The sequence below is a fragment of the Macadamia integrifolia genome, unplaced genomic scaffold, assembly GCF_013358625.1.
Source record: "Macadamia integrifolia cultivar HAES 741 unplaced genomic scaffold, SCU_Mint_v3 scaffold2327, whole genome shotgun sequence".
Classification (NCBI taxonomy): domain Eukaryota; kingdom Viridiplantae; phylum Streptophyta; class Magnoliopsida; order Proteales; family Proteaceae; genus Macadamia; species Macadamia integrifolia.
The window spans coordinates 77,454-98,950 of record NW_024868639.1 but is presented as its reverse complement, the minus strand read 5'-3'; the positions used below and the strand labels follow the sequence as shown (position 1 = coordinate 98,950).

Below are 21,497 nucleotides of genomic sequence, written 5' to 3'. Positions count from 1 at the left end.
GGTGCGAGAGAAAGTAATAGCCTTCAAGGAATTCGATATAAGGCAGGTGTCGCGGGCGGAGAATGCCAACCCAGACGCACTGTCACAGCTGGCCACCTCTGACTTCACGAACCTTGGACAATCGGTATATTTTGAAGTGTTACCCCAACTAAGCACCGAAAGACCCCAAGAGGTGTTACCTGTTGGCAACAACGGCCCCGCTGGATGGATGCCATAATCAGGTACTTGAACGAAGGAGTACTCCCCAAAGATAGGAACGAGGTAAGGAAGGTACGAATGTGGTCAGCATACTACCTGTTGAAGGATGAGACATTGTACAAGATAGGGTTCACCACACCTACCTCAAATGCTTAAACCTTGTCGACGCCGAATATACACTCCAAGAAGTACACGAAGGGATATGTGGCCAACATCTGGGAGCCCGGGCCTTGGCCCACAAAGTGCTGAGGCAGGGTCTATTTTGGCCGACCATGAGGAAGGATGCGGAAGAGTTCGTCAAGAAGTGCGTTAAGTGTCAGATGTTCGTCCCCGTCCCTCGCCGGTATGCTACGGAGCTTTCCTCCCTGTCAAGCCCGATAATATTTGCCACGTGGGGAATGGAAATCCTGGGCCCGTTCCCCTAGCCATGAGACAAAGAAAGTTTGTTGTGGTGGCGGTAGACCACTTCACGAAGTGGGCAAAAGCTGAAGCACTAGCTACGATATCTAAAAGGAATATAAGGAACTTCTTCGAGAGGGTGGTGGTCTATCGATTTGGGATCCCCCGGGTGGTGGTTACCGACAATGGCACTCAGTTCGCTAATCTAACTTTTGAATCATTTTGTGAAGCCCTTGGCATCGACCACAAGAAAACATTTGTTGATTACCCATCGACCAACGGGTTGACAGAGGTAACCAATCGTACCCTGCTTCAAGGAATAAAGAAGAGGTTGGACGAGGCCAACGGATTATGAGCAGAAGATCTACACAGCATCCTTTGGGCTTACCGCACAACTGAAAGGTCTGCCACCGGTGAAACACCTTTCATTTTAACTTATGGCACCAAAGCTATGCTCCTAGTGGAGGTAGGAGCCATGACCCATCGGTTTTAGTACTACAATGAAGAAGAAAACGATAAAGGGCTTCGGCCTAATTTAGACCTCTTGAATGAAGTTTGAGATGCCTCTCAAGTAAGGATCGCCGCCTACTAGCAAAAGATTGCGAGGCATTACAACTCTAAAGTCCAAAAAAATGAGTTCAGAATAGGAAACCTCGTCCTCAGAAGGGCGGAGATATCAGACCCAAAGCATCAAGGGAAGTTGGCTCTAAATTGGGAAGGACCTTATAGAGTCACTAGGGTAATACGACTTGGGTCCTACCACCAGAAGTCTACGGGGGGAGACAGGGTCCCTGATCATAGAACTCGAAGAACTTGAGAAAATTTTGCCAGTAGCTATAACATGCCTAGTAGTAGTAGTGTACACGTCTTACTTGGTTATTTTTTTATTCTTAAGCACTTTCAATTTGGAGTCATTGAGTCCTCCAAATCATACTTTTCGAAGGATTTTTCATAACAGAATATATAAGCTAGTTTACGGCAATTGTTTCTAGATAATGGTTATGAAACGTACATTCATCGATTGGTTTGCTCAGGCCAAGGCCAAGCAGACCTGACCAAAGGAATCAAAGGAATACCCCCTGGTTGGGAGCTTGGGCAAGGCCAAGCAGACCCGATCGAAGCAACACCCTCGATCGGGGGCTCGGGTAGGGTCCCCTTCATCCTCTGGTCATAAGGAAAACACCTGTGGATGGGGCTGAAGAAAAACACCTCTTAAGGGATGTGTGGGAGCTTCGGCCTTTATTGCTCCCACCATCGGGCCAACAACTCACCAGGACCGATCCTTGTAGTGAAGGTTGGCTACCACTTAGTCACTTGCACAAGAGCTTCAGCCTTCATACCCTTACTTGTGGGCTAAAGACCTGTGACAGCCGTTCGGGCTCGAAATTAATTATCGAGATTGTAAAAAAAAAAAAAAAAGAGAGAGTACAAGGAAATCTAAAGGAAGAAAGAGGGTATTTTATTCATTCAAGAGGCCCGAGGGCCAAAGTTACAAAAAAAAAAAAAAGCCCGAAGGCCAAAATTAAAAAAGCCCAAAGCCTGAAGTTACAAAGATGCCTTGAGGCCAAAGTAAAAAAGAGAAGAAAAGATCCTCATGGAGCGTCTGCTTGGGGGGTGGTCTCGTCCCCAGTAGGGTCGGCCGCGTATCTATCGAAGTCTCCTCGCCCAGGAGTCGGAGGAACCTCATGAGATAGCTAGACCCCCTCTCCATCACTGCCACTGTCTTCGTCGTCTGCGACCTCGGTGGCGGCTGGAGCTGCTTCGGCGTCCTCCTCAAAGATGAGGCCACTCCCCTAGAAGGATACCTCGAGGTGATGTTTGAGGACCCAGTCTCGAACATCGGTAGCACCCATGATAAACCCGAGGGTGATGGCACGCTTAACCACCTGCCAAAAGTCATCAAAAGACTTATAGCCCTCGACAGCTCAGGCTTCAGCTTCCTTCAGTCTTGCAGCCATCTGTGCCTCCAGCTCCTTAAGCTTTCATTCGCACTCCTGCTGGGTGTGGAGAAGGATCGGCCTCCAAATGCTCCACTTTCTCAAGGAGGATAGTACGCTCCTTGTTGAGGGCTGACTTCTTGTGCTCGGACACCTTGAGGTCCCTGGCCAGGGCCTCAGTTTGGATGGTCAAATGGGCCACTTGGTTCTGAGCCTGAAAGAAATTAACAATGAGGAAAAAATTTTTACAATGAGAATAGCAAATTCAAGGCCGAATGCTGAAGATTACCGCTGCCATGAACACTCAAGTGCTGGTGACCATAGCCTTGGTCCCCTGGCGTTGGGTCTCGGCCGCATCTCCTGGGAGGCTCCCCTTCTGCACGAGCTCTCGGGCAACTCGTCCGATGGATAGTGTCTCACCCTCCTTGATGGACCACTGAGGGACGAATCTGACTTTAGCTCTCGAATGCCTAGCCCTCGGGCTTCAGAAGTCGGCACTAGGGGAGAAGGCCCGGGGAGGGGATGTGCCAGAGCTAGGGGCCTCTAACGCCTGGACAGCCTTGGAGGTGGGGTCTTTGGCTCTGGGTTTCTTCTTCAGGAGGGCATCAGAAGTTGAAGCCCCCCTTCTCTTGCCTTTCCTCTGCTGCCTCTGCTGGGCATCTTAGGCCCTGGCTTCCTTCAGCTGGGCCTATCTCTAGGCTGCAGCCGCCCTGGCTTCTGCTCTCAAAAGTTGCACTACAACAAGGATGGTCAAGATCAGCATGAGAAAGTAAAATCCGAAGCAAAAACAGTTTGGCAGAGCTAGGACTCACCCGGGCTAAGCCCAAACAGAAATAGAAAGGCATCTGACTGGAGGCTACAGGACTTGGCAAGCCGACGGAGTGTCTTATCCTTAGCCATCGATAGTGACTCTACATCTGTCCTAAAGAGGGTAGATGCAGAGTTCACGTCCTTCAAATCTGGGATGTCCTAAGTATTACCGAAGGGGAACCCCTCAGACACCCTCACAAAAAAGTACTTCAACTTCCAACCATATATCGATGTCGGGTATCGGTTCAGAAACCAGAGGTCTTTTCTAGGGTAGAAATAGTACCAGCCCGAGTCCCTCTTGCTAGAACCAAGGGACATACAGTTGAGGAAGAGAGGAAAGGAGAGGGGTCTCCCCATCCGAGAGAAGAAGACAATGAAACTGAGGACTTTCCGTCATTCGTTTGGGGTCAGCTGGACTGGGCAGATGCCATAGTGCCAAAACACTTGGCTAAAGAAGGGGTGAAGAGGGAGCTGAAGCCAGTCCTTGAAGGCATCCCGATAGAAGCAAAGCTCCTTAGGGTTTCAGTAGCTTTCTCTATCTTTGGGCCTCAGTATCTGAAGGATGAACTCGTCCGAGATACTGCATGAAGCACGAAGCTCCACTAGCTCTTCTTCAGTCATAGTTGGCACTATATTCCTAGCCTCGACCTCGAGCGATTAATTTTCCTGGGCCCTAGAGTCAAGAAGCCCCTCCATAATGCCTCTACCACTCATGTCACTGACGGTAAAGGATGAGGAAGCATCTGAAGAAGTGGATGTGGAGGACAATCCGAGGACATCCTTCAGACCTAATCGGGGCTCTGACGCCTAAAAAAGGCACCCTTGGAGGACGAGGAGCTACTACCTAAAGAGCTAAATATAACTTACTTCTCAATGACTCTGGCCAAACCAAGGATTAGAGGATAGTTAAGAATGAAGGACGAAGGGTCATAAAAATGAGTAAAAGGTGACAAAATGAGAGAAACTGACACTATTTGTAGGAAAAAGTGTGTCGATGCGACTCCCCAGCCTCATTAAATGCAGTACACGTCATCTATGCGAGATTCTTGAAGTACACTTGAGCAAAGCACACGAGCGAAGTACAACACCTCAGACTCAATCTTGGTTGGGGGCTCAGGCTAAGGCTGAGCAAACCTGACCAAAGTTTGAAACCTTGGTTGGAGGCTCAGGCCAAGGCTGAGCAGACCTGATCGAGGTCGAAACCTCAGTTGGGAGCTCAGGCCAAGGCCAAGTAGACCTGATCGAAGGTCAAAACCTCAGTTGGCAGCTCAGACCTAACCGAAGGTCAAAACCTTGGTTAGGGGCTCAGGCCAAGGCCGAGCAGTCTTAATCGAAGGTCAAGACTTCAGTTGGGGGCTCAGGCCATAGCTGAGCAGACCTGACCAAAGGTCAAAACCTCGATTGGGGGCTCAGGCCAAGGCCAAGTAAACCTAATTGAAGGTCAAAATCTCGGTTGGGGGCTCAGGCCAATGCCGAGCAGACCTAACCGAAGGTTAAAATCTCGATTGGGGGGTCAGTCTAAGGCTGAGCAGATCTGATCGAAAGTCAAAACCTTGGTTGGGGCTCAGGCCAAGGCTGAGCAGACTTGACCAAAGGTCAAAACCTTGCTTGGGGCTTAGGCTAAGGCCGAGCAGTCCTAACGGAAGGTCAAAACCTCGGTTGGGGCTCAGGTCAAGGCAGAGCAGAGCTGACCGAAGCTCAAATCCCCAGTTGGGAGCTCAGGCCAAGGCCGAGCAGACCTGACCGAAGGTCTTGGTTTCAAGACGAAGGATGAAACCGAAGGTCGAAGGGATACACAAAAGAGAAAGTAGTTATTCTAAGGGGGCTACTGATATGACCGAATTGGCCACCTAGTATGGCAAGAGCATGTGGCATCCAAGGTAAGAACACGTACTGCCCAACCGATAGAGGCCGCAAGGTTTCAGACCACGTGAGGAGAAGATACCCAGATAGGGAATATTCCCCACGAGGGGAATAGGAGGTATCCGAGTAAGACTCGGGAAGGGGGAAGGAGTATCTGAGGGGGACTCCCTAAACCCTAGACCCTAAACCCTATAAGAGGGAACCCAAAAGGAGAGAAGAGGTAAGTTGGCACATACACCATTACTCTAACAAAAAAAAAATTGTTCTACTGGTCTCTAACTTGGGCGTCGGAGAACTAATCCCGGAGACACCTCTGGGCCTCTGCCTTCTGTGCTTGTGCAGAATCGACGCTTAGCCTCATACAGATTTTTGGCAACAACAGTGGGCATGGTGGTGGTGTCACATCCCAAGGGCTTTCTTCTGTCCCAATAGTGGTACATTATGGATCTTTTAGATAGAATAGGGATGGTGGAGATGGACTGTAAACCTGCTCACACACTCAATGCCACCACGTCCAAGCCTTCTACTTCAGAGGGTGTGCTTCTCTCTAATGCCCCCCACTATCACTCCATCTTCAATCCTCTCTAGTACATCACACTCACTAGGCCTGATTTTGCTTTTGCGGTAAATTGTGCTTGTCAATTCATTCATGCACCCACTGAGGACCATTGGGCATTGGTTAAGTGCATTCTTCAGTATCTTAAGCATACTCATAGGTCATACCCATGGTTTTCTCTTTGATCATGGTTCTACTCTACAGCTCTAAACTTCCTCTGATGTTGACTGGGCAGGTGACTCTACTGATCATAAGTCTACCGATGAGTTCATAATTTTCTTGGGTACTAAACCTCATCTCTTGGTCATCTCATAAACAATGGACATGTCACCCGCTTCTCTATGAACTCCGAGTATTAGGAACTCACTGATGCTATTGATCATAAGTCCACCAATGAGTACCAAATTTTCTTAGGTACTAAACCTCGTCTCCTGGTCATCTCGTAAGCGATGGACATGTCACTAGCTCCTCTACGAACTCCAAGTATTAGGCACTCACTGATGCTACTGTCAAACTCACATGGCTCCATTCGCTCTTCCAAGAGCTTAGCATACCAGTCATTACTCCTCCCATTCTATGTTGCGACAATATTGGTGCTACCTATCTCTTTGCCAACCTTATTTTCTATGCCCGTACAAAGCATATGGAAATTTATTTCCACTTTGTTCGCAACAAGTTTGTCAACCATGAGCTCTCAGTCCAGTTCATCCCCGCCTTGTACTAGTTGGCTGACATATTTGATAAGGATCTCTTTTCCTAGCGGTTTTAGTTTTTGCACTAGAGGCGAAAGATTCCCCTATCTCATCATCCACTTGAGCGGGTCTGTCAGTGGATTATTTTCCACTTCGTAGCAAACAAGAATCACTGAAGGCTAGACCATTGCCCCTCTATTGCATAATTGATTGATTAATTGAAACCTTATGGGAAAAACAGTTAAGCTTCCAATATTTCCATTAACTAGGGGAAAAGTAAAGAAGAAATTTCTCAAAGCTTATGCTTCCTATGTTGCATTATATGAAAAAATCAGGGAGAGATTCAAGAATGGTAGCAATCTTATATTGGTCATCTTTGAGTATGCCAATGGATCGGATTGTATTAGAATAAATTAGTAATTTTCAAGATAGTTTCTAGACTGTAGTCCCTTTGGACATGCAGGTGATATAAAGAGACAGTTAATGTTTCGCAAGCTTATTAGTTTACTCACTTACTTCTATTTTAGTTTTCTTCATCATGTCTCTTGTAGTGGGCTCATCTTCAAAGTATTTTGCATGGACTTATCCAAAGAGATAATAGTTTATATCTTGGCTAGAGGATCTTTCTAATGGAATTTCTCGTATCCCTTTTCTTCTCTTGAGGCATTTGGCTAGGGAAATTGGATGTATCTTGTTTCAATACAAAATGGACATTCTTTGTTGTTAGTGTCACCATTAAATTCCTCTTCCCCTTCAAGTAATTTTTTCTACATTAGTCTAGTCAACGGGGTGGGTATTGCCATTTTGAATATCTATGACGACATACAAGTGAAATTATATTGCAAGGTAGAAGAAACAGTCTCGTCAATCTCCAAACCCTGCTGCTAGAAATAAGAGGTACCCGATTTTGAGAATCACAAGACTGATATTGTTGAGATGCATCCTTGGTTGCATGATGAACTGTTGAAGAAGATCGGCACCGATTGTTGAACCCAATGAACCAAACAAGTCGAGTCGTATCAGAAATACATACTCTCCTTAAGGTTTGAAACACCCCTACATTAGTACAATTGAGGATTCATGCGTTTTACTTCCAAGATAAAACAGCCACTGATCTTTGTCTAATTTTGCACAGACTATGATCCTTTGGGAGAGCAAAGCTAGTCTCAATAGTTCAAAAGAATAAAACCAAACAATAATGGAGAAAACCAAAAAACCTAATAATAATAATCAAGAAAAGAAAACACTAAACAATTCAATGAAATAACGATCTATCCTTAGCACTATTGTTTGGTGTGTTTACCACTGTTGCAGAGAAAGCAATGTCAGCGGATTCGATTGCAAAGAATTGTGCTACAACACAATGTTCCACTTATTGGACTTCTTATCCAGAATTTGTATATAACAACGTTGTTGGGATAGTTTGGACAGACCTCGCTATAGGTTTGATTGATGGACTTGAGTCATATTGTCCGTGGTGCTTTGTTTATTAATTTTTAAAGGGTACTGCTAATGACAATGCTGAAGACCACTGTTTAAATGAATCGTGAGATCCCTTACCTCCTCTTCTAATGGCCATATCTAAGGTGGAGCCTTAATTAAGGTCTTTAACATATGCCTCTTCATATAGCTTTTCGATTTTCTCCATCCATCTTGGAATGCCTGGATGTAAATCCTGTACATCCTATTTTATTTGTGCTTAATATTCTTCGACTGACTTATGGCCAAAAAAAAAAAATTGCAAAAGCAAAATATAATGACAATGACATCATCATAAACATAGAGTTCTACAGACACATATCTATGATATTTTCAATACCCGAAGCTAATGCATGGAGCAATCAACTGGCTTGAAGTAGACCTTACTTTCTTCAAGATCATAACCAACCAAGAAATCCATTTGAGCTATGCTCCCAAAGACACTCGGATAACCTAAAGGTAAAGGGATAAAAGCAAAGCATACAAGTTCTTCAGATATCCTAACAAAAGTATTCAGCTCTTTCAACTTCACATCAGCACCAGAAAAATGGGCAGTCATTGAAACATTGACATTAGTATCAGCTTTGTAGCATAATCTATATGTCCTTGAAGGGTCCGAAACACTTTCACCATCAATCGATTTCTTCACTTCCGATTCGAGATTATAGTAGAAATCAGATTGGAGAAATGTGAATGTTGTACCTGAATCAAGGATGATGTTTCCCTCATCAGAAGCATTAGGCTTCAATAAATTCTTGTATGCCAATCTCTTGTTTCCTATACTAATTCCTTTAAGGGTCACATAGTAAAAAGTAGCCAAATCCATTGAAACCAAGGGAGTCGAGACCACATCATCACCAGAAACAGCAGCTTGACTACCAAAATTCAATGTGCTTGTGACATTTCCCTTTCCTAAAGGGACCAAGCAGTAGGAGAACTTTCCACCAATAGATGATTTCAGTTGCGAAATCAGTGATAGAGGACCCCCTCCTAGGCCAACTAGACCAGATTCTTCCTCACTGAAGGTGACATGGTTGTTGTGTCCACAACCAAAGATTTTCTCTGGCAAGGGGACTGATCTGCCACTAGTGGAACCCAATGTGAATGTCTCAGTAGCAAGAATACCATTAGTGAATGATTTGTCTACATAACCATAAGTGTAATTACAAGAATTACTTTTAGGTGAACATCCTTCACCTATCAGATTACATTGTTTTGAATTGCATGATAGATCTTGATAGGTTGATGATTTGGTAGGATCAAATAGAGGAGCTTTTTGTTTGTAACAGTTTTGGCAATGCTTGCATTGTATCCATATAAGATCACTACCTGTATCAACAATTGCAAGGTTCTTCACTGGTGGAGTACCAAATGATATTTCCATGAGATATGAACCATCATTAGCTGGGAGAATCAGAGTTGAAACTTGAGATGGTGAGACTAAGGACAGCATGAAATTGTTGACACGGGACACTGATCGATGGAACGCATTCTGCAGACGCTCGAAATGAGTCACCGATGGGTCGTAAGAGGGAGAGAGAATCGAATCCCGGTGGATAATATCGACACTGAACCCACCACCATTATCACCAGCTTCAACTAGGGAAAAGGTGGAAAGGTAAATAGAGAAGAAGACGATGATGACTAGAGCAGGAATGGTTGAACAAGAACTAAAATAATTAGCAACCATGATTATGTAGAGTGTATAGCCAGATTTGAGAATTGGAGAGTTCTAAGACCTAACTTATAATTAGAATTCGATACTTGTATGGAAGGTAGTGAGATTTAAGACGACACAAGAAATATATGGAAGGTACATAAGGATTTAAGAGTTAAATGCTGAGTTTTGAATTCAGTTGAGTTGTTTCCAATCTGTTTTCATTACAAAAGAAAAAAATTAATTACAGTTTATAAATAAGAAAAGAAACAAACAGCATAGACACACACGGACTGAATTCCTCTTTGGCGCAAGAAGGATTTACAATCAGCCTGATCGTAGGCCACCTTGCGGTTGAGCTGGTCTCTAATCACCCATGTAGTTTTTTTAGCTTTAGCGACTCACACGAGAGCTACTGATCTACGACCACTCCTGTTTGCACTGTTTGTGATCTACGACCACCCTCCGTTGCGTCTGGCGCGCATCCAATGGCCAGAAATGCTCACGCATAGAGCTTAAGGTGGTGGCACATCGTCCAAGCCGTTTCTGGGCATTGGATGCACGCTAGGTGCCCTATTGCGCCACAAAGGATCCAAGTCCCACACGCACACACGGACACAGTAATACCTGTAATTTGACAAATCCTTGGATTGGAATATTCAAAATATAAGTTAAATCAAATTAATAAGGGTTGATCCCATGGTGTGATTTTCCTTGGTAGACTAGTGGAAGGAAGCCCTCCCCATCATCGCTTGAGTTGGCTGGTTGTGTATTTTAATTGACAGATCCACTATCGCTTGCCATGCATATGTGGGCTTCGGCTTGGGGCAATGATCACTACCATAGAGCACCCTTTTTGTACTTACCAAAAAAAAAAAAAAAAATATCCATCAAATTGATTTTTAAGCTAGGAATCTTGTTAATTAGAGATGTAAAAGGATTGGATGTGATCGAATCCGGACATTCCTCGACTGGATACAGATAGATTGGATATGGCTGCTTAGTGCTAATATTGGTAGGAATTGTAAGTCGTATAGAAACACAAGTTTTGCTTTTGCAAAAGAAAGGTCTGGGTGTCCCAGTTTATTCGGACTTGTAGTTAATTAGCTCAGCTTGAGCAGCACTTTACAACAAAAACCAAGAGCAACAACATAGCAATAGAGTGTGGAGAAGCCCCTAATACAACAGATTTAGGTGAGCTATGATGTGAATCGAATTCGGATTTTCGACTATCCCTTTACATCCCTGGCTTGTGTAACCTAGCCCTTTCTCCTCCTAGTGGATACAATTCACCCTCAATCCATGCCTCTTAATTGTCATAGCTCTTTTCCTCATTCTTTTGAACCTATTGAATCTTCAAGGACCTCAAAATCATTAACTACTTCATTTTTTATTATTGGTAGGAAACCTATTCCAATTGGATAATTATTTTCCGGATTATTAGAATTCGGATTTGTATATCTTTTGATCGGATACTGATACCCTTAAATGGATACGAATGTGAATAATTGAATTTGGATTTTTACTATCCATTAGCATCCCTATTCTTAATAGTTATAAAATTAATGGTGGATTTATATATATATAGGAAGAACTCATTCACATGTCTAGACTTTCAAAATGGTTCACCCACTTTATGCCACATAGATACAATAGAGCATGATCTGGATTAACTAAATATGGTCAATCACCCAATGCTAGATCCAAAATTGGAGATGGAAAGGAAGACTAGAGACTGTCTGGACCAAATCCATTATCTTATCAGTTAGAAACTTCAAGAGCCACTATGGAAAGTTGGGACGAAAATTAAATGTCATTTCCTAATCAATAACAAAACAAATGTCATTTGCTTAGCAATTATAAAAGTAAATGTCATTTGCTACCTATCAGCATTGTACTAGGGGTTTTTATGGTTTTTTCCATTCTCTAGATAGGATGGCCTTGCCAATGACATGTAAGACAATGCAATCGAATTTTACTTCTTGGCTTCTAACCTTGTGTAATTCATGTTTGTTATCAGAATGTGACTTTTTTTGTGACTATCTAAATTGTTTGAATTTTTTTGTTTTTCTTCAAAAGATTGGATTTTGGCCGAATTCTGGGACTAGTACTAGCTTCGAGGTTTCATAAGCAAGGGTTTAGAAATTTGTCAGAGCTCCTCTAGAATTGGGAGGATTTTGAATCTAAACTAGATTCTGGATATGAAATTATGAAGGAATTTGGGCTTATTTATAGGTTTCTAAGGGCCAGGGGTAGTCTTGGGATAAAAAATTAGGGCAAAAATAAATCCCCCTAAATCGTGGTGGATCAGTTAAGTTTAGGCGGTTGAGTAGCCTAATTAAAGCAAAGTCTCCTAACCCTAGGTGGCTCCACTAAGTTATGTCAACTAGAAAAGCCCTGATTTGGCTAGAAAACCCTAATTTTAACATAAATCTGATTTACAAGGATGTTGCAGCTCATCTGAGTGTCCGATTTTTGTGTGTCATATATCGACAAAAAATATTTTCGGTTAATATCTAATGAGGGTCAAAATGCCACTCCCACGGGTTATCCCTTGGCTGAGTCGATCATCCAGGTCATCCCTGAGAACCTGACCCCTTGGGTTATCCTTGGTAGAGCCGACTCCTTGGGTCATCCTTGGCCGAGCTGACCATCCAAGTCATCCCTGGGAACCCAACCCCTTGGGTCATCCTTGGCCAAGCCAACCCCTTGGCTCATCCTTGGCCGAGCCGACCCCTTAGCTCATCCTTGGCCGAGCTGACCCCTTAGCTCATCCTTGGCCAAGCCGACCCCTCGGATCACCTCCCTAAGGAGTCTGGTATGATCCCAGTGAATATGGGAAAATCCCAAGGATTACTTATTACCAGCTCAGCAAATCTTATCGCCAACTCAGTAAATCTTATCGCTAGGAGATATCCTAACAAATAAGGAAACCTAATGGGACTCTTCCAAGAGTTATCCTAACAAGAGTGAACTACTTGCCAAAATAGGACTCTTCTCAACCGCCTCTCTTCATTCACTGCTATAAATATCAAGGTAAGCCCCAAAAAAAAGGGATGGATCATTTTATTATAAACTCTTGAGTAAGTCTCCCGTCGGGTCAGCCCAGCTCTCCTTTGTTGGCTCTTCTGTGCAGGTCTAGCGTGGAGTACAAAGTGTTGCAAGGAAGATCACCAGTTAATTTTTACAGTAACAGATTGGCGTCGTCTGTGGGAACGACATTAGCAAGCTACAACACCAATATCTCATGGAGCGAGGATGAATAAGCCATGGAATTAGCCGTGACGATAGTCGAAGAATCAACTATGGCCTATTCCTGAACATCTGAACAAGGTTGTCGGCATGATGATCACCCCATCCGTAACAATGAGACCAAGCCGAGCAGAATGAATGGGAAAAGGTGAGAATCACGGTCCAAAATGGGATAATCATTCCACCGAAGAAGAAAGGTAGACCCAAACTAGTCGGTAAAAGAATATCTCATCCACAATGAAAGGATGAGCCGATCCCGATGGTCAGCAAAAGAAGACCTCATTCGTGAGGAAAGAAAAGCCGACTCCAACTGGTTAGTAAAAGAATATTTCATCCACGAGGAAAGTCGAAGTCTCAGCTCACCTCAAGCCCTTACGCATTAAGGCATGAAAGCCCAAGCTCCGGCTCGGCACCACAAGCCCTTATGCATTAAGGCATGCAAGTCCAAACTTTGGCTCGGCACCTCAAGCCCTTAGGCGTTAAGGCACGTAAGTCTGAGCCCCGACTCAGTACCTCAAACTCTTATGTACTAAGGCATACAAGCCTAAGCTCCGGCTTGGCATCTCAAGCCCTTAAGGCATGCAATCCCCAACCCAGGCTTGACCCCTCAAAACCTTACATATTAAGGCACGTAAGCCCGAGCCCCGGGTCGATAACTTAAGCACTTAGGCACTAAGGCATGCAAGTTCAAGCCTCGGCTTGGCACCTCAAGCCCTTAAGCATTAAGGCACACAAGCCCGAGCCCCAGCTCGGCACCTCAAGACCTTATGCACTAAGGCACACAAGCCCAAGCCCCACATCGGCAACTCAAGACTTGAAGCACTAAGGCACACAAGCTCGAGCCTCAACTCAACACCTCAAAACTGAGCCTCAGCTCGAACAAAGATGTTACATTCTAAAGCGGCAATATCAAACCTCAGTTCGGCACCAAAGACCTTTCATTAGATGGTATGAAAGACTGAGCCAATGGGTCTTTGGTGGTCGGCACTCAAAAGCCCAACTTCGAAGTGTAACAAAATCAAAAGTAAACAAAGATGTCTTCACCAAACTGAAGATCCATAACCTAATTTGAGCACATAATCCTTGCTTACTAAACTCCTACAAGTCGACCTATGGACCTTAGCCTGAAGGAGTGGGGGGCTAATGATGAGGGTAAAAATGCCACTCCCTCGGGTCATCCCTTGGCCGAGCCAACACCTTGGCTCATCCTTGGCTGAGCCGACCCCTTGGATTGCTTCCCTAAGGAGTCTAGTCCATCCCGGTGATTATGGAAAAATCTCGAGGATCACTCATTGTCAGCTTAGTAGATCTTATCGCTAGCTCAGCAAATCTTATCACTAGGAGATATCTTGACAAATAAGGTAACAGTTACCTAATGGGACTCTTCCAAGAGTTATCCTAATAATAGTGAACTACTTGCCAAAACAGGACTCTTCTCAACCGTCTATCTTCATTCATTGCCTATAAATATCAAGGTAAGGCCCCAAAAAAGGGGATAGATCATTTCATAATAAACTCTCTTGAGTAACTGTTGGCCGAAGAAATCTAACTTAGGCATTGGAGGGTTCCCCGTCGGGTCAGCCTGGCTCTCCTTTGTTGGCTCTTTTGTGCAGGTCTAGCGTGGAGTACTAAGTCTTGCAAGGAATATCATCCGGTCAATTTTTACCGCAAAAATATCTAATAACATGTGGATCGATCTCATTCTTGGCTTAAAAGTTTACGGAAAATGTGAAACGAGCAATTTTCCCCTATTTTGGCAAGGGGGATTGGCACTACTTCTTGTGCCGCTTCCACATCATTGGCTAATACTCGATTTTCAATCCCCAATTTTCCTTGTGCTAAACCAAACTCCATGAATCATTCCACATCAGGTCAGGTTGGGGACTACTAGGTTTTTCTGAAAATTGAATCCTTCTTGAGAGAAAGCATACAAGTCTCGCCTGCACCTGGCATTCATTATCATTGCCAAGGGACAAAATTAAGTATATGGACATGTTCTACCTCTCTAGCTTATGGTTGCACAGACCCATTTTGTAAAATCTAACCGTCGTTCTCATATATTGATAATTCATGTATGTTTTCTATTATCTCCATGCAATCGTAGGTTATATTTTTGCATAAAACTATTAATGTTTTGTATCTCTTTCTTATTAGTCCTCTTTAGTACGTTCTCTTTTGTTCATGCATGGTATGCCTTCTATGGATTTTGTTGATAGCCTAGGGTTTTGTACTCTCTCTCTATATCCATGGATTTTATCCACCAGACCTAGAAAAGTGGCAAAAGTCACAGAAAAATCAGAAGGTCTACCTTTCGTGATCCCACTGCTCCTTTGGCTCTTGGGAAAAATGAACAGAATTAATGGAAATAGTCTTTGAATAATTAAGCTCCTGATCTGAACAGGAGGAATTTTTTCTTCGTATCAACAATCATAAACTAGTGTTTTTTTTTTGGAAGGAAGAACAATGTCCGATTGCGTGTCTACGCTCAGATAGACAGACACAACAGTCCAGAAAGACTATGCTGCCCTCATGCTAAAGACGTACCCTTCCATGGCCAGGGTGTTGGTGTACATCTACACCAAGGTAGTGTTCTCTTGCCCATTATTTATTTATTCAATCACCTTTTGCATGGATCTTATATTTGAATGTATCTTTACTAATTAAGCTTTATGTCCTATTGACCTTTGGCATTGGTTCCCCTATATGCGACACATCGCATTGATGCTCCAATGCGATGTCAAGTAGACAAGCGTTATCGTACCGTGGATAAGTGTGAGTAGATAAAGCTAGTCCAAAAGTATGGGATTAGATTAGTATCTTGGAACATTGGGACCATAACAGCTAAGAGTCAAGAGTTGATAGATGCTATGAGGAGAAGGTCCAAAATTTCTTATATTCAATGGACTACATGAAAAGGTATAAAACTTGAGTTCGACGACTTTAAATTTGGTAAGAGAGATGAAAGTAATAGAAATAGAGTGGGCATAGTAGTCGATAAGGATCGATCTAAAGAATGATGTAGTGGACGTTATCAGATCGGGAGATAGAATTATATCCATCAAGCTTGTTTTAGAGGAAGAAGTTGTCAATATAATTAGCGCTTACGGACCCCAAGTAAGATTGGATGAAGGTAGTCAATTACAATTTTGGGAACATATAGACGAATTCATGCGAGAATTTATTCAAGAAAAAAGGTGATTAAAGGAGTGATCTGAATGAACATGTGGGGAGAGAACGTAGAGGCTATGAATGCGCACATAGAGGTTATGGTTTTAGAGAGATGAATGAGGAGGGGATCTCAATTGATATTTTTTTGTGGCTTATGATCTATCCATTGTGAACAAATTCTCAAGAGAGAGAGCAGTTTGTCACCTACAAAAGTGTGTAGAATATCAACCAAATAGATATATATATATATATATTTTAATTTTTTTTTCTAATTAGAAGGTCCGATATATTGTTTTGTAAACACTGTAAGATTACACTTGGAGAAAGCCTTACCACTCAACATAGATTGGTGATCATGGACATGTGTCTCACTATGCTAAACATAAGAAGATAAGGAAACCTATTTTCCCTTAAAAAAAAAAAAAATTTTGGTAAATTCCTAAGATAAAATGGTGGCACCTAAAAGGAGACTCATTGAATTCATTTACTGATGATAAACTAGTCAAACAAGAAAATTGGGACTTTGAGGGAGGAACCAATGCAATGTGGAACGAGATGTCAATGTGTATGTAAAAGATTTCTAAAGACATCTTAGGGGAATCAAAAGAAAAATGACATGCACCTAGGGAAACTTAGCGGTGGGATGCCAAGGTTTGAGCAACCATTAAGACTAAGAAAGATATTTTTAAGACATAGTGAAGGACTAAGGATATAGAAGATCAAAAAATGGATAAATTTTCCAAAAATGGAGATAATATGATGTAGGGGAAGCACCGGCAATATGAATCTTCTTGTGTCAATTTGGAACACAAAGGAAGGAGAAAAAGCTATCTATAAGATAGCTAGAATGAGAAAAGGTAAGAGTAGAGATATCGATCTTAAAAGTGAAGATGGTGGAGTTCTAATAAGGGATGAGAACATTAAGGACAGATGAAATATTATTTTTACAAGCTATTCAATAAAATCATTTCGAATACCCCAGAAGACTACACTACTCATCTAGACACCACATGTCGTAAATATATTTGTAAATTAAGGAGTCCGAAGTAAAAGAAGCTTTAAGAAAGATGTAAGTATGCAAAGCACCGGGCCCAAATGTGGTCTCTTAATGTGTGGAAGCGCTTAAGATTTTGGGGTCTATCTTGGCTAACCGAGATGTTCAAGAAGATTATGAGTACAAGGAAAAAACTATATGAATGGAGAAGAAGCATTGTAGTTCCTATTTATAAAAATAAATATAATATTCAAAGTAACTATAGAGGAATAAACCAATTTGGTTGTATGCTAGGTAAATATATGATGGAACCGATTTATTTAGGAGGCTCATGGAAAGATGTAGAGAGGGAGAGAAGGATCGCCATATGGTATTTATTAACCTAGAAAAAGCCTACAAAAGAGTCCCCAGAGATCTAATATGGCATATTCTTGAGAAGAGAAGAAGTAAATATATATGGACATAGTTAAAGATACGTATGAAGTTGTGGTGATTGGCATAAGAATGGTGGAGAGTCAAAGTGGTGCATATCCAATTATAATTAGGTTCCATCAAGGATCAACCTTAAGCTCTTATTTGGTTATGCTCATCATGGACGATTTAACCAGAGACACCCAAGATGAGGTTCCATGGTGTATGCTTTTCCTTGATGATATTGTATTGGTAAATGAGACAAAAGTAATGGTAAGTTGGAGCTATGGTTATTAACCTTGGAATCAAAAGGTTGTAATATGTGTAGAACTAAAATAGAATATATGTTGTGAAAATTTAGTTACACATAGACAGTTATGAGGTTGTGAATATTGATGAGAGAGAGATTCCACAAAGTGATTATTTTAGGTTTCTGAGCTCAATGATAAATAAAGAATGTGATATAGAGGATGATGTTTCTCAGAAAATTCAAATAGGTTGGTTGAAATAAAGAGGTGCGTCCGAAGTGTTTTGTAATCAATGTATCCCTTTAAAGCTTAAAGGAGATTTTATAGGCAGTCATACTAAAAACTTTGATGTATGGGGCAAAATATAGGGCAAGTAAGAAGAGCATGTAGAGAATAAAATGTAGAGGGGAGATGAGAATATTGAGATGGATGTGTGACAAACTAGGAAGGACAAAGGAATGGCCACATTAGAGTTGAGTTGGGAGTAGCTCTGATTCATGATAATCTATTAGAAATTCATTTGAGGCGGCGTGGCTATGTTCAACAGAAGCCTTTGGATGCTCCGGTTCAAATGAGTGATTTGATTCATATTAAAAGATCTAAAAGAGCTAGGGACTAGCCTAAACTAACCCTATGGGAGGTGGTGATGAAAGATATGCATAGCCTAGCCTAAGCCTTCTACCACATATGACTTCAAATATAATTGATTGGAGAGTAAAGATCCAGGTAGCCAACCCCATTTAGTTGGGACAAGGCTATGTTGGTGTACATGAAGAAACTCTTATTTATCATTTAGTTAAGAGAATAAAAATGTATAAACCTTCTAGGATCAAAGCACAGGGAAGAAAGAAGAGAACAATAGTGGAAGGATGTATAAACGAAGAAAGAAAGAAAGAAAGAAAGAATAAGGCTATGAATTCAAAGCTCATATCAGAATAGATAGACTCTGATTCGGCTGATTTTGAAAAGACCCAATTGCCCCCGTCCTAACTGGGGCAACTAGGTATTTATTTTCAGCTCAGCTATGTTTAGGCCTGGGAACGCTAGCTTGGCAAGGTACCCTTGCCCGAAAAAGAATTATGTAGGTTAAAAAGGTAAGAAAATATGATTGAATTCTTCTGTGGCGTAGCAAAACACTTGGCACGCATCCAACAACCATAAATGGTTAGGCACGAAGCCCAAGGCAATCACACGTAATCCAAGACGTTTCTGAGCATTGGATGCATACCAGACACCCTATTGCGCCACAGAGGATCCAAGTCCAAGCAAATATCACTTTTTAGTTATCTTTAGCCTTTGATTTTCATATTCTAATGATGCTACCTCTTAAATAGTCCTCTTTCATTCCAGTATCTTCCCCAGGGACTATGGGATTCCAATGACGAAGATCATTTGGTCAAGGGTAGCTAAAGGCTTGGCGGGGGAAAGTGGAAACTGATCCAGATTCCGGAGAGAATAGCAGATGTTTAAGGAAATGTGGAGTCCAGTAAATTTGATGATCAAATTGCTCCTCTTCTCTATTCCAAGGGGGAATCAAAGATTATAGCTCCTTTTCCTTCTGTATTCCAATTAAAGGAGAATCGAGAATGCACACCAAGTGTTTGATAAAATAGCTGCACCAACAGTTCTGGCTTAAAAAAAGAGCCAAAGAAACACAGAGGCCATCACTACAAGAGAGATATTATGAAGAGTAATCAGCTAGATGGGATTACCTAATAAACATCTTAGTTTTTACAATTCGTTACCATTCTATTCATTACACACATGCTGCTACATAGGCAATTAATGACATCAAAATTCTGGAGGTTCTAGTATTGCTTATACCTGGCCATGAAGGGCATCAACACAGACCCAATCCACAAATCTCCATCCTTCTCCTCAACCTCACTAATAAATTTCAAAGTCCTTCCTTCACAATCTTCTAACACCTCAACAACTTGTCCCTCTTCATTCAGCTTCACAGCAGTTGCATGAACCTTAAACCCAACAAACATCGAATGCAAGTTCTTAAAACTTAAGGGAAGCTTCAACAATGTCTTCCCAATGAAACTGTTTGACAGAATCAAATGCGTTAAAATTCCCTTCTTCGCATGTAAAGCAACCCAGAATTCCCCTTTCGAATTCCTTCGAACATTATCAGGAAACCCAGGAAGCTCGGCGAAGACGTCATGACTTCCTGCTTTAGGACCTTGAAGCCAATACCTGATGACCCTGCAAGTGGTTGTTTCAGCTACAAGCACAAAGGAGCGATCTTTGCTCAGTGCCACACCATTGGCAAAAGCAAGCCCTCTCAGCAACACCGTCACTTCTTTGTTAGAGATGTCGTATTTCATCAATCTCCCCGTCTTGTCGATGCTTAAAACAGCTACCATGAACTGCCTGGAATGCACAAGAGGCGTTTGTTAAAATGACAAACTGAAATATAGGTCAAGTGTTTCAATGTTTGTGATACTGAAAAGTGAAAGCTACCTTCTCTGAAAGACTGTACTTGTATCAGTGAAATAGATCGCATTTTCTTCTTCATGGATGTCCATATCGTTGGTGAATCGAAAGGGCTCACCTTCAGCTTCGGTTATCAATTGGGTAGCTGAACCTCCATCTGGGTTTACCACATGAAGCCCAAAATAAGCATCAGCAATGTACAGATCTCCCGTCTTTGGATGAAATTTCAATCCTAATGGCCTCCCACAAACATGCTCCATCTCCGGTGCAAAAGGGCGCTCACAATCCTTCCTTTTGAGATTTTCAATTCAGCGATTTCAGTTATTAGAATCTAATGTATAAAAAATCAGAGAAACAGAGGAAGATCAGATGGGTACCTTTGTGGAGAGGTAACAGCAAACTCAGTCCAGCCTTGGGCTTGTCCTTGCCATTTGAGGATTCGACCATCGGCAACCCCGGTGTAAGGGCCATCGCCGTTGGGATCGAATGCGAGACTTTCTGGTCCAACAGCTCCAACTACTGGGATTACCTCTGCAGCTTGAAGCTGGTCATGCGATCCAGGAATTGATGGTGGAAGAAAAAACAGAGTAGGGTTTTGTGTGACGAAAATGGAGAGGACTGCAAGAATTGTTGCAGTTAAGATTAGCTTCAAATTCATAGTTTCAGAGGGTATTGCAGTAAAGTAATGCACTGATGCAAAATGGATCTCTGATTCTCTCTCTCTCTCTCTAGGGGTCTTACATTGTTAGGGAGATTAAATGGAGATTAGCCTCATGTGGGGTATTATTTTGGAACGTTGGATTGGAATCCACTTACAACAAAATTGTCATTTTTCCCACTTAGATACTAGATGTCGTATATGATTGGTTGATAGGGTCTAAATTATGGACCAAGTATATATGTTATCTTGTGTATTGCATAGTCAAATCTCACCTAACAAAACTATACATTTCACCAGAGAGTCTCCCCTCACCCCTTCTCCCGTAACCAGATGTGCGTCAATGCGTCTAGTGCGCATCCGAAGGTCAGGGGTGTGTGCCCAGGTCCTATCAGTGCTTGCCATTTGATGTATGTTGGTATCACTAGGGCATTGGAGAGGATCCAGGTTCCTCCTCTCGTTCTTGAATTCAGATCTTCGCCAACTAGTAGCTTGCCTGGTGAGGCCTTTGATGGCTAGGAATATCCGAACATGCATTCCAACACGAGCGTGCACCCTAATTTTTGGATTTCTCACTTGGCATTCCAGTCATTGGAGAGGATCCGAACATCTCTCTCTCTCTCTCTCTCACATTAGCACTACGTCATTTAAGGTAGCAAGTTTAGGAAAAAGGAATAAGGAACTAACTCGGATGCAATTGATTTGGAATTTGATTCCATTTCAGATTGGTTGG

General features: G+C 42.4%; 2 protein-coding genes across 2 annotated transcripts; both read right to left on the bottom strand.

Annotated features, from left to right (window-relative positions):
• Positions 1-8,218: 8,218 nt before the first annotated feature.
• On the bottom strand, positions 8,219-9,628 carry LOC122066296 (aspartic proteinase CDR1-like). Its single transcript, XM_042630120.1, has one exon. It carries the CDS (start codon positions 9,622-9,624, stop codon positions 8,281-8,283), a length of 1,344 nt encoding a protein of 447 aa, XP_042486054.1. The 5' UTR covers positions 9,625-9,628; the 3' UTR covers positions 8,219-8,280.
• A 9,636-nt stretch (positions 9,629-19,264) lies between these two features.
• Positions 19,265-20,848, bottom strand: LOC122066297 (protein STRICTOSIDINE SYNTHASE-LIKE 10-like). Its single transcript, XM_042630121.1, has 3 exons — positions 20,484-20,848; positions 20,134-20,397; positions 19,265-20,043 (listed from the first exon to the last, which is right to left on the bottom strand). The coding sequence occupies exons 1-3, from the start codon at positions 20,762-20,764 to the stop codon at positions 19,473-19,475; spliced, it is 1,116 nt and encodes a 371-aa protein (XP_042486055.1). The 5' UTR covers positions 20,765-20,848; the 3' UTR covers positions 19,265-19,472.
• Positions 20,849-21,497: the final 649 nt, after the last annotated feature.

Excerpts from the sequence above, each read along its gene's own strand:
- LOC122066296 (XM_042630120.1), bottom strand. The coding sequence starts at position 9,624 with ATGGTTGCTAATTATTTTAGTTCTTGTTCAACCATTCCTGCTCTAGTC.
- LOC122066297 (XM_042630121.1), bottom strand. The coding sequence starts at position 20,764 with ATGAATTTGAAGCTAATCTTAACTGCAACAATTCTTGCAGTCCTCTCC. Across the intron at positions 20,398-20,483 it reads GCTGTTACCTCTCCACAAAG|GAAGGATTGTGAGCGCCCTT; the intron begins GTACCCATCTGA and ends AAATCTCAAAAG. Across the intron at positions 20,044-20,133 it reads AGTACAGTCTTTCAGAGAAG|GCAGTTCATGGTAGCTGTTT; the intron begins GTAGCTTTCACT and ends TGTGCATTCCAG.